The sequence below is a fragment of the Bos indicus genome, chromosome 15, assembly GCF_029378745.1.
Source record: "Bos indicus isolate NIAB-ARS_2022 breed Sahiwal x Tharparkar chromosome 15, NIAB-ARS_B.indTharparkar_mat_pri_1.0, whole genome shotgun sequence".
In the NCBI taxonomy this organism is placed as follows: Eukaryota; Metazoa; Chordata; class Mammalia; order Artiodactyla; family Bovidae; genus Bos; species Bos indicus.
The window spans coordinates 55,576,667-55,593,135 of NC_091774.1; the positions used below are offsets into that span (position 1 = coordinate 55,576,667).

At 45.5% G+C, this 16,469-nt stretch overlaps 1 protein-coding gene across 1 annotated transcript; it reads left to right on the forward strand.

Moving 5' to 3' along the window:
* Positions 1-4,969: 4,969 nt before the first annotated feature.
* LOC109569294 (2-acylglycerol O-acyltransferase 2-like) lies at positions 4,970-16,014 on the forward strand. Its single transcript, XM_019974635.2, has 6 exons — positions 4,970-5,060; positions 7,410-7,588; positions 10,015-10,219; positions 10,540-10,714; positions 11,335-11,528; positions 15,860-16,014. The coding sequence occupies exons 1-6, from the start codon at positions 4,970-4,972 to the stop codon at positions 16,012-16,014; spliced, it is 999 nt and encodes a 332-aa protein (XP_019830194.2).
* The last annotated feature ends 455 nt before the right edge of the window (positions 16,015-16,469 follow it).

Consider the following 16,469-nt stretch of genomic DNA (forward strand, 5'->3'; position numbering starts at 1 on the left):
CTGGGCTTTCTATTTTGTTCCATTGATCTATATTTCTGTCTTTGTGCCAGTACCATACTGTCTTGATGACTGTGGCTTTGAGGTAGAGCCTGAAGTCAGGCAGGTTGATTCCTCCAGTTCCATTCTTCTTTCTCAAGATTGCTTTGGCTATTCGAGGTTTTTTTTATTTCCATACAAATTGTGAAATTATTTGTTCTAGCTCTGTGAAGAATACTGTTGATAGCTTGATAGGGATTGCATTGACTCTATAGATTGCTTTGGGTAGTATACTCATTTTCACTATATTGATTCTTTCAATCCATGAACACGGTATATTTCTCCATCTATTTGTGTCCTCTTTGATTTCTTTCACCAGTGTTTTATAGTTTTCTACATATAGGTCTTTTGTTTTTTTAGGTAGATATACTCCTAAGTATTTTATTCTTTTCATTGCAATGATGAATGGAATTGTTTCCTTAATTTATCTTTCTGTTTTCTCATTGATAGTGTATAGGAATGCAAAGGATTTCTGTGTGTTGATTTTATATCCTGCAACTTTACTATATTCATTGATTAGCTCTAGTAATTTTCTGGTGGAGTCTTTAGGGTTTTCTATGTAGAGGATCATGTCATCTGCAAACAGTGAGAGTTTTACTTCTTCTTTTCCAATTTGGATTCCTTTTATTTCTTTTTCTGCTCTGATTGCTGTGGCCAAAACTTCCAAAACTATGTTGAATAGTAGTGGTGAGAGTGGGCACCCTTGTCTTGTTCCTGACTTTAGGGGAAATGCTTTCAATTTTTCACCATTGAGGATAATGTTTGCTGTGGGTTTGTCATATATAGCTTTTATTATGTTGAGGTACGTTCCTTCTATTCATGCTTTCTGGAGGGTTTTTATCATAAATGGATGTTGAGTTTTGTCAAAGGCTTTCTCTGCATCTATTGAGATAATAAAAGATTAAAAATACTCCAGTGATTAGACTAAAGAAAATAGGAAGAGGCTTGGGCAAACCTAAAGAAAGTAGATGGGCTTAAAAAAAAGTAAAGAAAATAGCAAGGTAATTAAATATAAAACAACTATACATTAGAGATGGCCAGAAAGTTAAAGTAAAAAAACACTGTTCCTCTAAAAGAGATAAATTTCTGACAGATTCATCCAGAAAGAAAAACAAGCAAAAAAGAAATCACACATTAAAAATTTTAGGATTATAAAGAGGGACAATTGTGGATATAGCAGAGATTAAAAGATTTAAAGACTCCTCAGCAAATAAATAACATTTTTCTTTTCTCCATCGAATTGCCTTTGTTCCTTTATCAAAGATCATTTGATGACACGTATGTGGACCTATTTGGGGGCTCTCTAGTCTTTTCCATTGATCTATTTGTCTCTTCTTTTACCAAACCCATCCTGTCTTATCTGCAGCTGGACCAGAACATTCAAGATGTGTGGTAAAATAAGTATAATATTAATGTAATTGAAACTTCATAGTAGAAAATGATAACAGAGCAGATGAAGTGTTTTTGGCATGGTCTCAACATTTTCCAAAAATAAGGAAAGATATAAGATCATAGATCCAATACTACAGAGACTCTCAACAGAATAGGGTTTGTTTGTTTGTTTTTTTAATTTAGACACATTATATTAAAGCTGTCAAAAATGAACTGAGAACATGCAAGGCAGTTAGATCCAAAGATATAGTAAACACAGAGGAACAAAGACAAGAACTACAACTTTTAAAAGCTGAAAGGAAAATTAATTGTCAACCCAAAGTTCTCTATCCAGTGAAAATCACTTTCAAAATTAAGACAAAATTATGGGTGTTTTTAGACAAACTAAAGCTGAGAGAATTAATTCCTAGTGAGCTGGTACTATAAGAAACATTAAGGGAATTTCTTTGGACAGAAGTATTATGATACCAAATAAAAACCTGGGTTACACCAAAAAATTAATAACTCCACAAGTAGTAAAAATGAAGATAAATCACACTACACAAAATAAAGACCAGTGGAGAAATAACTGAGAGAGAGAAATATTAAAATCAAAGAAACTGGTTTGCTTACAAACTTCAATGAAAATGAATTTGCATCCTTTGATGAAACTGATAGTTTCCAAGGAAAAATTACAATTTATCAAAATGACTTAAAGATTTCCTAAGTCAGACCAAGCAATCAAGCAATGTCAATTAAATAAAAGGCTGATAAATAGGAATACATTAAAATTTTAAATGTTCAGTTATTCAGTTCAGTCATTCAGTTATGTCCAACTCTTTGCAACCCCATGGACTGCAGCACTCCAGGCTTCCCTGTCCACCACCAACTCCTGGAGTTTATTCAAACTCATCTCCATTGAGTCGGTGATGCCATTCAACCATCTCATCCTCTGTCGTCCCCTTCTCCTCCTGCCCTCTATCTTTCCCAGCATCAGGGTTTTTTTCAAATGAGTCAGCTCTTCACATCAGGTGGCCAAAGTATTGGTGCTTCAGCTTCAACAGCAGTCCTTCCAATAAACACTCAGGACTGATCTCCTTTAGGGTGGACTGGTTGGATCTCCTTGCAGTCCAAGGAACTCTCAAGAGTCTTCTCCAATACCACAGTTCAAAAGCAGCAATTCTTTAGCACTCAGCTTTCTATATAGTCCAACTCTCACACCCATACATGACTACTGGAAAAATCATAACCTTGACTAGACAGACTTTGTTGGCCAAGTAATGTCTCTGCTTTTTAATATGCTGTCTAGGTTGGTCATAGCTTTTCTTCCAAGGAGCAAGCATCTTTTAATTTCATGGCTGCAGTTTTAAGCCAACTTTTTCACTCTCTTTCACTTTCATCAAGAGGCTCTTTAGTTCCTCTTCACTTTCTGCCATAAGAATGGTGTCATCTGCATATCTGAGGTTATTCATAATTTCTCCCAGCAATCTTGATCCCAGCTTGTGCTTCCTCCAGCCCAATGTTTATCATGATGTACTCTACACATAAGTTAAATAAGCAAGGTGACAATATACAGCCTTGACGTACTCCTTTTCCTATTTGGAACCAATCTGTTGTTCCATATCCAGTTCTAACTACTGCTTCTTGACCTGCATACAGATTTCTCAAGAGGCAGGTCAGGGGGTCTGGTATTTCCATCTCTTTCAGAATTTTCCATAGTTTGTTGTGATTCACACAGTCAAAGGCTTTGACAAAGTCAATAAAGCAGAAATAGATGTTTTTCTGGAACTCTCTTGCTTTTTCAATGATCCAGCAGATGTTGGCAATTTGATCTCTGGTTCCTCTGCCTTTTCTAAAACCAGATTGTCAGTGACACCTTGAAACACAAGCTAAGTAAGAATTGAGAGAAAAACCCCAGGGCTCCATGTGGTCCTCACCAGGAAAGTGAAAGTGAAAGTTGCTCAGTCATGTCCAACTCTTTATATTCCATGGAATTCTCTAGGCCAGAATACTGGAGTGGGTAGCCTTTCCCTTCTCCAGGGGAACTTCCCAACCCAGATCTCCTGCATTGCAGGTGGATTCTTTACCAGCTGAGCAATCAGGGAAGACCCTCTCCACCAGGAAGAGGAAAAAAAAAAAATCACACCTCACAGGTGAAGATGTGAGATGCCCAAACCTTGCCTTGTTCTTGGGTCTGCTGATGGAAGGCACTGCAGGACTCAGGCACACTCCCTTCTGCTCCAAGTCCTGCTCCCTTGTAGACAGCAGGACAGTCTAGCTGGTGGCTTCTTCTTCTCCATCCTCTCTCCTTAAAACAATAACGCAATACAGTTTCAGTGAACATTTATTATTCCCTATAAAGGGTGGGTGTGTGATTTTAGGAGAACAAAGAATTAATGTAAATATGATTTCTAATCTACTGTGTAAATAAAAATTTATATAAATGAACAAAATTGGGACAAGAAATTCATAATGTACCCAACCAACAATGGTTAGTATTGCAGGGGGGGGGGGGGAGGGGTGTAAGTTTTCTTCAAATTCAGGGGGAAAAAAAGCAAAAATACATTGTAAAGAAATGAGTAAAAATTAAGGAGATTTTCACAGAGACGAAAGTCAAGTTCAGTTTTAGACAAGCTGTGGTGGAGGTGCCGAGCAGACTATCAGGGAGAATGTCAAGTACCCACCTACTTAGTCAAGTCTGGAGCCCAAGGGAAGGTCAGGCAGGAGATGCAGTTTGGAAGTGTTCATTCTGTAGACAGACTTCAAGGCCATGAGCCTGGATGAGGTCTCTACGAGAGAGGAGGGAGGGTCCAGGGAAAGAGAGAGAAGAAAGACCCTTAAACACTTAGCCTGGTGAAGGGCAAGAGCCACCGTGGAGACCCAGGGGGAGTCAGAGGGGCAGGAGAGAAACCAGGAGAGGGTGGTGTCCACAGACCAAGTGGTTTCAAGGAGGAGGGAGGGACCAGCTGTGTCTGAGGCTGCTGAGAGGTCAAGATGAGAGCTGAGAATTGACCACTGGATTCAGCAGCGTGGAGACCACTGGTGAACTTGTCAAGGGCAGTTCCATGGAACAGTGATATATGAAGTCTGGAGGAGGGAGGAGAGATTGGGAGGGGAGGGTGTGGAGCTGACAGCTGTCATTGTCTTCCAAGAGACAATGACAGCTCTTCCAAGAGTTGTGCTGTGCAGGTGAGCTGAGGAATAGGGCAGGAGATGGAGGAGATGGTGGGGCCAAGGGATTTTTAGATGGAAACTGTAATTACAAATTCATGGAGGGGAACAGTGGATCTGGCAAATGAAAGGAGACAATAATCATAGCCAGATAGCTGGGAAGGTGGAAAGAAGACAAGATTGCACTATATTTGTTGCTTCACATGCCAAGTGACAGCAAGATTCAAGCAAACAGAAAGAAGATCTGGCAGATAAAACATTGCTTGAAACGGCAACCCACCCACTTCAGAACCCATAAATGCTTAGACAATCTCTGGCAGCAGCAAACACGAGCAAGTGTCTCAGTCCACAGCAGAGCTCAGAGAAGCCTCCAGAACCCAGAGGAGCCAGCATGGTGGAGTTCGCACCTTTGTTTGTGCCACTGGAGCGCAGACTGCAGACCTTTGCAGTCCTGTACTGGATCTTCTGCTTCATTGTCTTACGTAAGGCAGGCTGGGCTGGGAACAGGAGGCCGTGGACACCTGCCACTTCTGGAGCACAGGGTGCATTGATGGGAGAAAGACACAGGTCCTAAAAGGGCTGCTGAGATCAGCACTTGGGGATCACCTGGTATGAGGGACAATTTGCTTAGCTGGCCTTCGGGGTGCTTTGCCAGCAGGAGTGTGTCTGACTGGCTGCACCCACCCCCTGCCCAGTCTGGAATACTGGGAGGTCAAGTAGCTAGAGGGACGGCAGCTGAGGAAAGGGCTCTGCGTCCACTGATGCCAGGAGCAGGAGCTTGTACCTTGTCCCTTATCCTGGGGACAAAGGGAGCCCCAGGAGGGCTTTAGGTATGGGAATGACAAGGTCCAATCTGTGTGGTATAGGTCCCTATGGCTGAAGCCAATGGATCTACTGTGTTTAGGGTGTAGGGTATAAATCAATGACAGGGAGCAGTAACAATTTGTATCAGGGGCCTCCAAATTATGCCCCATGGGCCAAATCCATCCCACTCATTATTATTATATTGGTACAGCCCATGAAAGTGAAAGAGTCACTCAGTCATATCCGACTCTTTGTGACCCCATAAACTGTACAGTCCATGGAATTTGGAATTCTCTAGGCTAGAATACTGGAGTAGGTAGCTGTTCCCTTGTCCAGGGGATCTTCCCAACCCAGGGTTCAAATCTAGGTCTCCCTCATCACAGGCAGATTCTTTACCATCTGAGCCACCAGGGAAGTCACCTGGGCTTCCCAGGTGGCGCTAGTGGTAAAGAACCTACCTGCCAATGCAGAACTAAGAGACGCTGGTTCAATCCCTGGGTAGGGAAGATCCCCTGGCAACCCACTCCAGTGTTTTTGCCTGGAAAACCCCATGGACAGAGAGGCCTGGCGGGCTATAGTCCATGGAGGTCACAAATAGTCAGACACAACTAAAGTGACTTAGCACTGCACAGCCCATGAGCCAAGAACGGTTTTTACATTTTAAATCAGCTCTGTATATAATTTCCTCTGAGTTGCCTCTTTGGCTGCAAAGTCTAAAATATTTGCAGTCTGATGTTTAGGGTAAAGATTGCCTCCCCTGGTCAAGGGAGAATGGCAGTAGGTAGAGAGATGGTTAGGAGATGGATCCACAGGGTGGGATTTAAAGGCTGGTAGGAGAGTAAAAGCTGACTTCCACAAATCAGCTTGAGAAGGTCAGGATTTTCTGCCAGTTCACAGTTGTCCCACCAGCACCTGACTCATCGTAGAAGCTCTGTGTAAAGTGAGCATCTGTGAGCTTCAGCCTACTTTGTCTGGCTTATGAATTTTACTACTATTTAAATTGAGTCAAACGTCCCCTCTTCCTGGAAGCCTACCAGGAATGACAGCCCAATCTACCCTACTTTCAGATGGAACAGAAGTGGAAACTGACCTTCTTTAAGAGTTTGAATGCATGGGATTGAGTGGAGTCAATAAGTTGAAGAGGGAGCATTATTCCCTGGGAATGAGGTTCCATTGGCATTAGATTAATGACAGCCCCACAGAACTCCCTGGCTCTGAGGTGAAGCTGGGACTAACTCATGGTAGGGACTGAGAATCAAAGATCAGAGGGGAATTCCTCACTGGGCCCAGCCTTAGTCATGCTGTACCCCTGACTCATTGCCCAGGCAGGTGTGTTAGCCTCCACCTCCCTCCTTTGGCAGGAGAGGGAAGGGCAGGCATAGGAAACATGAGCAAAAGCTAAGAGACAGAAAGAGCTCAGGGAGTTGTATGAACACTGAGCAGCTTACTGTGGCTGGATTATGGGGATGCATATGGGTGAGTGAAGCTGGAGCAGGAAGGGACTCAAGTCAGTCATGGGGAGCTTGAAAGCCAGGATGAGCTGCTTGGACTGTGCCTCAAAGTTATGAAAAAGCCATAGGAGAGCTTCATTAGAGGAGGGATCTTGTGGGATATATCTATGAAAGATGGGCTGAGGGTGTACTGAAAGAGGGCTGGGCAGAGACAATGTCTCCCTTTTCTCTGTGGTCCCAAAGCCTCATTTAATCGCTTCTCCATCAGGCCTTTATTGAGCCCTTGGTAAATACAAATTACTTAACAGGGCAGAGAGGGAGGTGGAGGGGGTAAGATTGGAGTGAATAAGCAGCCTGGTATAGTGGGGAAAAGTCTGTAGTTAGGTCTATCTTCAAATTCAGGTTCCCAGTGTGACCCTGAAAGGGCTGCATTCCTTTCTCCTTGAAGGCAGGGAAGGTTGACTCCTTCCTCCTGGGGTGAGGGCTGGACAGGACAGTGCTGCTAGTGCTGGGCATATGGGGAGAGCTTTTTCCTTCATTCCTGTGACCACTGACAGCTCCTGCTTCCCTCCCCAGCCCCTTTATGCCTTGTGGTCTTCATAGGCCTCCTGTTCACAAGATTCTGGCTCTTCAATATCCTGTATGTGATCTGGTTGTACTTGGACCAAAATAGGCCACGGCAGGGGGGCAGTCACAATAAGTTCCTAAAGCGCTGGGTCCTGTGGAAGTACATGAAGGACTATTTCCCCATCACGGTGAGTAATGGGGTGGCTGGAGAGTGGCTAAGCCTGTAGTGCCCCATGTGTCCCTGGGGAAGTGTGGCGCCTGTGTGCAGTGAGCAGAATACCAGGCTAGGAGGAAGGTGCTGGGCTTCCACCACTATGTGGCCTGGGGAGGAGTCAGCTTCTGTCTGGCGGTGGTTTACCACCTGCAGAGATGTGGGGCCACTATGAGGACTGATGAATGAACAGAATTTGAAGGAGCTCTGTGGACTATATATTGTAGCACACAAATATGTCTTATAGGTGTAAACTGCTCAGCAGACATGCTTGGGTTTGCAAGTATAAAGTCATGTCCTTAGAAAACATCTAGCCCCACACTTCTTCAAATAAAAAGACTAATACCCAGTGAGAAAGAAAGGTATGACCAAGGTCACACAAGTCATTTTACTGGTTTCAAAGTTTGTGTATTAACTTTGGGTAAAGAAGCAAGGCAGAGAGCCCTGAACTGGTTCTCTGGATCTATTCTGCCCCAAACTTCGGTATGCTTTATGTCCTTGGACAGAGCCTTGCTCAATCATTTCCTCATTTTCCCCATGTATCCAGTAAACATACCGCTCCCTTCTACTCTGAGTGCCTCTGACTGACTCTCTGACCTAAGGTCATTGTGGACACCTGACCATGGACTCAAAGGTCAGTCCTGATTGAGGAAGACATTGCTCTAAGTGAACTGAGCCTTCTACTTCTTTCCTGTATCACAAAAAGACTAAATCTTTGGGTGTAAGCCCTGGGAAGGGATGATTTACTGTCCAGATAAGGTGGGAAAGGCAGGAGAGACACAAAAAAGTGCCAGGAGGAGGCAGGTGGCCCTCCTCTGGAAACAGAAGAGAAGAAATGGATAGAGTGTGACCTGTGGAGCTGGGCAGGATAGGTTCTAATACCAGATCTGCAACATACCAGATCTTGGGTGAGCCAGTCTCATTGAACCTTGATTTCTTCACATGTAAAGCAGAGATTATGCCACATTCATTATTGGGTTGTGAGGATTTCATGAAATACCAGATCATCCTAGGGCCTCCAAGAACAGCATGTGGCTTGCTTTGCAACCAAAACCGTTGTCAGTTGAATGTCTGCCAGGAAAATGGTACTGAGGGGCTCTGTGACTGTCTATCCACATCCCTCACGCTCTTCACTCAAACAGGTAACCCCAGGGGAGGGTTTCTCAAAGGCACTGTTAAGATGGATGGGACACTGGACTTAATTTGCAGAAATTTCATGTGTACAGAATTCAGGAGTCTTGCCCACTGCAGGCCTGCAGAGAGCAGGCAGTACCACTGAGTGGCCGCAGAGGGCAGGATGATGTGCCTGTCTTGGGCTGGGAGCCTGCAGAGATAACTCAGTGGCCTCACAGTCTGGACCTCAGCACCTCCCAGGAGATCCTCCAACTCTTCTACACACTTTCACTGTGCAGGCCCTGCAGGAATCATGGGCTAGCCCATAAGTGGGAGTCTGTGCTCTACTGGAGCTCTCCCACATTGACAAGCCTCTGCACTCCCTGCCAAAGGCTTGTGGATTCCTGAACTTTAAACAGTTCCTGCTGTGATTTCTATGAACTGGAGTTTAGTTGTGGAATTTCAAGCAAAATTAGGAAATGGTTTCTGGGTCTTGGAGCTTTCTACACACAGGTGATAGACTTCCTCAAGAATTAACAGTAGAGAATCAGGCAGTGTTTCCCCCGGGATAAGGTCCCTCCACCTCATGCAGATCAGTCCAGGAGCTGGGTTTCTATGTGAAGATTCCATTATCCTGGAGCAGCAGTGTCTGCACAGGCCAAGGCCTGAGCAGGGGTGCAGTGCTGTGAGCAGGCTGTGACCTGGTGTCAGGAAGTGCTGCAGACTTGGCAGGACACCTCCTTGACCCCTCCCCACCCACACCTGTAGGCATCACTAGGGACTTCGTGCCCCTTTTCCCACCTCCACTTCCCAGCACACTCGGGTCTCTTACACTGAGTCACAGTGACTCAGGGGTCAGCCCTGATCCAGGACAGAACTCCAGCTGCCACAGTCTTTGGAGAGATGCTCACTCCCTCCTGCAATGGCTCCTTCCTTCTGGGTGGACTCTGCCTGGGATAAGGTTTCCCTTCACATAGGACAGGGGTTTGTGTCCCTGTCACCCTCCCAGGAGTCCTTGGGCAGGGGGCCTTCCTTCCCTGGTGGGTCCATTCATGGGTCCATTCTCTCCCTCTTCATTCCACAGTCTCCAAGAGCATCTCCTCTGCTCCAGGTCTGCAGTGGGGACAAGGATCCTTAGATAGGCCATCTCTAATCTCAGGACACTCACATATGGGTGTGATAGCACTTGGGCACAGGGGAGACACAGAAGAGGTCAGCCCAGAAAGTCAGCAGGTGGACCAGCGAGGGCATGAGGTACAGCTCCAATTCACCAGGTTTCTGTCCCTGCAGCTAGTCAAGACCACTGAGTTGGACCCCTCCCGGAACTACCTTGCTGCCTTCCACCCTCATGGACTCCTGTCAGTCGGAGCTTTTACCAACATGTGCACAGACAGCACGGGCTTCTCCTCACTTTTCCCTGGCATCCGCCCACATCTGACAACGATAAACATATATTTCAGGATCCCACTCTTCAGAGATTACATCATGCAAGGGGGTAAGCCTTCCCAGAACTGGAGAGCCCAGGAAAATGAGGGCTGCAGGCATGGAAGAGGGATTTCAGGGAGGGCTTCTAAGAATTCTGCATTTCCTCCAAGAAAATGTGTAGTAGAGAAGGAGGCTAGACCCAAGGAAGCACTTCCCACAGCTCTGTTCCCAGCAATGAGCTTGGTGAGGGGTTGGGAAGAAGGGAATGACTCAATCCCAGTCCTCAGGGAACTCCCAGCTGTAGGGGGAGGGTGAGTAGGGACCTACCACATCCCTGCTATGGCCCCTGCCCTCTTCACCCCATAGCTAACCACGTTACTCTCTCCCCAGGGCTGGTCTCATCAGACAAGGAGAGTATTGCTTACATTCTGAGCAGGAAAGGAGGCGGCAACCTAGTGGCCATCACTGTTGGGGGCATCAGGGAGGCACTGAAAACCAGGCCTGGAGCCAACAAGCTGGTGCTGCGGAACCGCAAGGGCTTCATCAGGCTCGCCCTGATGCATGGGTACTGGGGAGAGGGCTCTGGATTCAGCTGGAGATTGGCAAGGATTGTGTTTTGGTGGGAAGACAGCAGAGATTAATGCAGGCCCTATTTTAGCAAGAGATATTCAGTCCATTCATAGAGAAGATAACTTAGCAAGATATTTACTGTCTCATGTCCAAATACCCAGAGAAGATTCTAGAAGGGAGACTAGTTGATCAAAAGGACTAGGTGTGATGGGTCATACTGCCCAAAGTTGGCATTATGTCTGAGACCTAGAGGATCTGAGACAGTGGAGTTTGGGGCACAGCATAGAGCAGTTATCCAACCTTGAAGCACCTCTGAAGAACACAAGCTAGCTGAGGCAGAAGAGATTTTCCCAGAAACTTTGCAGATGTTTGATGTTTGGGAGGACTCTACAACATTCTGATCTCCTTGTCATGGTGCAACTGGGAAGTGGTGATCCTAAGAGGAGCTGGGACTTGCCCACTAACACAAAGCAAAGCTGTAGCTCAACTGGGAGTTACCCAAGGCCACCTACTTCCAGCCCAGGGCTTTGTCCTCTGCTGTCACAAGCTTCCTGCTAGGTGACCAGTTTGAATCTTCTTGCCCCTCCACACGCCCTCTCTCCTGTCTCCTTCCAGAGCAGTTCTGGTGCCGATCTTCTCCTTTGGGGACAATGAATTATATGCTAAGACTTCTCCTGGCTTTTGGTGGAAATGGTTCAGAGATCAACTGTACAAGAAGACACGTCTTGCCATCCCGTTCTTCTATGGCCGTGGAGTCTTCCAGTACAGTTTTGGTTTTATGCCCTACCGCCGACCCATCACCACCGTGGGTGAGCCTAGACCTGGGCTAGGGTAGGGAGGTGGGGGGAAGGCTACAAGGCAAGAGGCCTGGGCTCTGTACTCCAAGAGGACATGGACTTGGGTTGGACACATCCTTGACCAAGTGGAGCTCATGTTCTAGAGGGTGAAATAGAGACACAGGCAAATAACCCTGATAAAAGGCAGTCTGGGATGAGAACTGTAACTGAGGTACAAAGAACCATAGCCACTACAGATTACCAAGCACCCATTGTGTGGCAAGCACTGCACGGCTCCTTACAGCTCACTTTTCCGGGTAACCTTGGAGGTAGACTCTCATCCCTATTTTATTGATGGCAAACTGAGACTCAGAGAAGGTAAATCACTTCAAACAGATCCTCACGCCCTTGTGTAACAGCACTGAGGATGTACTTGACTTTTATGATGCCAGAGAAAGAGGATTTAATTCTGACCAGACAATCCCATAAGACTTTTAGAGGAGGTGAATACAAGGGAAGGGCATTCCAGGTCTGTTAGAATTGTGTGTAAAGTAGCAATCAGTTCAGTTCAGTTCAGTCGCTCAGTCGTGTCTGACTCTTGGCGACCCCATGAATCACAGCACGCCAGGCCTCCCTGTCCATCACCAACTCCCAGAGTTCACTCAGACTCACATCCATCGAGTCAGTGATACCATCCAGCCATCTCATCCTCTGTCGTCCCCTTCTGCTCCTGCCCCCAATCCCTCCCAGCATCAGAGTCTTTTCCAATGAGTCAACTCTTCGCATGAGCTGGCCAAAGTACTGGAGTTTCAGCTTTAGCATCATTTCTTCCAAAGAAATCCCAGGGCTGATCTCCTTCAGAATGGACTGGTTGGATCTCCTTGCAGTCCAAGGGACTCTCAACAGTCTTCTCCAACACCACAGTTCAAAGGCATCAATTCTTCGGCGCTCAGCCTTCTTCACAGTCCAACTCTCACATCCATACATGACCACAGGAAAAACCATAGCCTTGACTAGACGAACCTTTGTTGGCAAAGTAATGTCTCTGCTTTTAAATATGCTATCTAGGTTGGTCATAACTTTCCTTCCAAGGAGTAAGTGTCTTTTAATTTCATGGCTGCAGTCACCATCTGCAGTGATTTTGGAGCCCAGAAAAATAAAGTCTGACACTGTTTCCACTGTTTCCCCATCTATTTCCCATGAAGTGATGGGACCAGATGCCATGATCTTCGTTTTCTGAATGTTGAGCTTTAAGCCAACTTTTTCACTCTCCACTTTCACTTTCATCAAGAGGCTTTTGAGTTCCTCTTCACTTTCTGCCATAAGGGTGGTGTCATCTGCATATCTGAGGTTATTGATATTTCTCCCAGCAATCTTGATTCCAGCTTGTGTTTCTTCCAGTCCAGCGTTTCTCATGATGTACTCTGCATATAAATTAAATAAACAGGGTGACAGTATACAGCCTTGACGTACTCCTTTTCCTATTTGGAACCGGTCTGTTGTTCCATGTCCAGTTCTAACTGTTGCTTCCTGACCTGCGTACAAATTTCTCAAGAGGCAGATCAGGTGGTCCGGTATTCCCATCTCTTTCAGAATTTTCCACTGTTTATTGTGATCCACACGGTCAAAGGCTTTGGCATAGTCAATAAAGCAGAAATAGATGTTTTTCTGGAACTCTCTTGCTTTTTCCATGATCCAGCAGATGTTGGCAATTTGATCTCTGGTTCCTCTGCCTTTTCTAAAACCAGCATGAACATCAGGAATTTCACGGCTCACATATTGCAGAAGCCTGGCTTGGAGAATTTTGAGCATTACTTTACTAGTGTGTGAGATGAGTGCAATTGTGCGGTAGTTTGAGCATTCTTTGGCATTGCCTTTCTTTGCGATTGGAATGAAAACTGACGTTTTTCAGTCCTGTGGCCACTGCTGAGTTTTCCAAATTTGCTGCCATATTGAGTGCAGCACTTTCACAGCATCATCTTTCAGGATTTGGAATAGCTCCACTGGAATTACATCACCTCCACTAGCTTTGTTCATAGTGATGCTTTCTAAGGCCCACTTGACTTCACATCCCAGGATGTCTGGCTCTAGGTCAGTGATCACACCATCGTGATTATCTGGGTCGTGAAGATCCTTTTTTGTACAGTTCTTCTGTGTATTCTTGCCATCTCTTCTTAATATCTTCTGCTTCTGTTAGGTCCATACCATTTCTGTCCTTTATCGAGCTCATCTTTGCATGAAATGTTCCTTTGGTATCTCTAATTTTCTTGAAGAGATCCCTAGCCTTTCCCATTCTGTTGTTTTCCTCTATTTCTTTGCATTGATCACTGAAGAAGGCTTTCTTATCTCTTCTTGCTATTCTTTGGAACTCTGCATTCAGATGTTTATATCGTTCCTTTTCTCTTTTGCTTTTCACCTCTCTTCTTTTCACAGCTATTTGTAAGGCCTCCCCAGACAGCCATTTTGCTTTTTTGCATTTCTTTTCTATGGGAATGGTCTTGATCCCTGTCTCCTGTACAATGTCATGAACCTCAGTCCATAGTTCATCAGGCACTCTATCTAACAGATCTAGGCCCTTAAATCTATTTCTCACTTCCACTGTATAATCATAAGGGATTTGATTTAGGTCATACCTGAATGGTCTAGTGGTTTTCCCTACTTTCTTCACTTTCAGTCTGAATTTGGCAATAAGGAGTTCATGGTCTGAGCCACAGTCAGCTCCTGGTCTTGTTTTTGCTGACTGTATAGAGCTTCTCCATCTTTGGCTGCAAAGAATATAATCAATCTGATTTTGGTGTTGACCATCTGGTGATGTCCATGTATAGAGTCTTCTCTTGTGTGGTTGGAAGAGGGTGTTTGTTATGACCAGTGCATTTTCTTGGCAAAACTCTATTAGTCTTTTCCCTGCTTCATTCCGTATTCCAAGGCCAAATTTGCCTGTTACTCCAGGTGTTTCTTGACTTCCTACTTTTGTATTCCAGTCCCCTATAATGAAAAGGACATCTTTTTTGGGTGTTAGTTCTAAAAGGTCTTGTAGGTCTTCATAGAACCATTCAACTTCAGCTTCTTCAGCATTACTGGTTGGGGCATAGACTTGGATTACTGTGATATTGAATGGTTTGCCTTGGAAACGAACAGAGATCATTCTGTCATTTTTGAGATTGCATCCAAGTACTGCATTTCGGACTCTTTTGTTGACCATGATGGCCACTCCATTTCTTCTGAGGGATTCCTGCCTGCAGTAGTAGATGTAATGGTCATCTGAGTTAAATTCACCCATTCCAGTCCATTTCAGTTAGCTGATTCCTAGAATGTCGACATTCACTCTTGCCATCTCTTAAAACCATAGCCTTGACTAGACGGACCTTTGTTGGCAAAGTAATGTCTCTGCTTTTGAATATGCTATCTAGGTTGGTCATAACTTTCCTTCCAAGGAGTAGCAATCAGCAGGCTATAAAGGAGAGCCTGAGGGATTTCCCTGTAAATAATGGTCATGGACTTTAGTGCATGGACTTAGCACCATCTTTTCTGCTATATGATCATCTCATTTGCTTTTGTCTTGAATTCCAACTAGGTTCCAATGGCAAAGCTTATAGAGAGAGGTCTGTTCATCTCCACTCACCCAATCATTTCTTAGTTGAGTACAGACTTGGTCAACCCTCTATACCATGACTTTTCCTGGGTTGTATGGTAATATTTTCATGAATATAATTCAAAACGGATGCCTCCAAAACCACTCCCAAGAGAAGAAGACAGAACAGCTGCTTTCTGAGCCAGGCAGAACAAGAGGAAGGAGATTGATAAGTCCTCCCATGTACTCCCTAGAATGGGAGGCACTGCAGACCGGCATGGAGGGAGAGGAGGAAGAGGCACTTGGGCTGTGGGCCACCTCCTCTAAGATATACAGACACTTCCACTCATGGCATTTAAGACTCCCAGATCCACGTGTCCCTAAGCCTAAGAGCACATCTTCAGGGTTTACAATCTGTCACTGATTCTTCCTGGCTATGTGATCTTGCAATAAGTTACTTAACCTCCCTGAGCCTCACTACCTTACCTGTTAAAATGGACTAATAGCAGGTTCAATCCCCATAGGATTGTTCAGAAGATTTTAGGAGATAATACAAGTAAAGCACCTAGGACATTGTCTGGCAGGCGGCAATGCCAGCTGGAGGTGTTTTTATTATTTCAGAATCTTGGAGTTGTCCAAATATTTAGATTAGATCACCCAAAATACAATTGAAAGGGAAACAATACAGGCACTTTCCAGTGGGTGTGACCACTGGCACGGAGTCCTGCCCCATGGGATCCAGAGACCCCAGTGATTCCTACTCTGGGCCACCACTCACCTCTGTGTCTTGCAGTGGGGAAGCCCATCGAGGTGCCGAAGATACCACATCCCTCCCAAGAGGAGGTGGACAGGCTGCACCAGCATTACCTGAAGGAGCTGAGCAACCTCTTCGAAACCCACAAGCTCAAGTACAACATCCCCAAAGACCAACACTTGGAGTTCTGCTGAGTACCTCCCCAGAGGAGGGGCTTGCCCCAAAGGGCAGGGCTGGCATTAGGAAGGGAGGTGCTGTGATCCCAGAAGGTTTCCTGGAGGTATCTGTTGAACACATCTCCAGAGCCTTCACTGACTCCTGCATCTCCACCCCATGCCAGGCCCCAGGTCACATCTGGCTCATAGAAGAGGAGACCAGACTCTGGCATCAATGATTTGCTCTCCTCCACTAACTCCTCTGTAACGGGCCCTCTCTTTGGTTCTGCCCACCTGAGAAATGGGAGAGATACTGGGAGAAAATGCTGTCTGTGTGTCCGTCCTCTGTGGTCCTGTCACTCAATAAGCAGGACAAACAGCAGCTCCAGTGAGCAGGTTTCCCTTCCTCTGCCTTGAGTGACAGCTGGAAGCAGCCCCCAGCTGCAGCCCTTTCTCCTACAAGCTCCCTTATCCTACATCCTGCCTGTCCCATC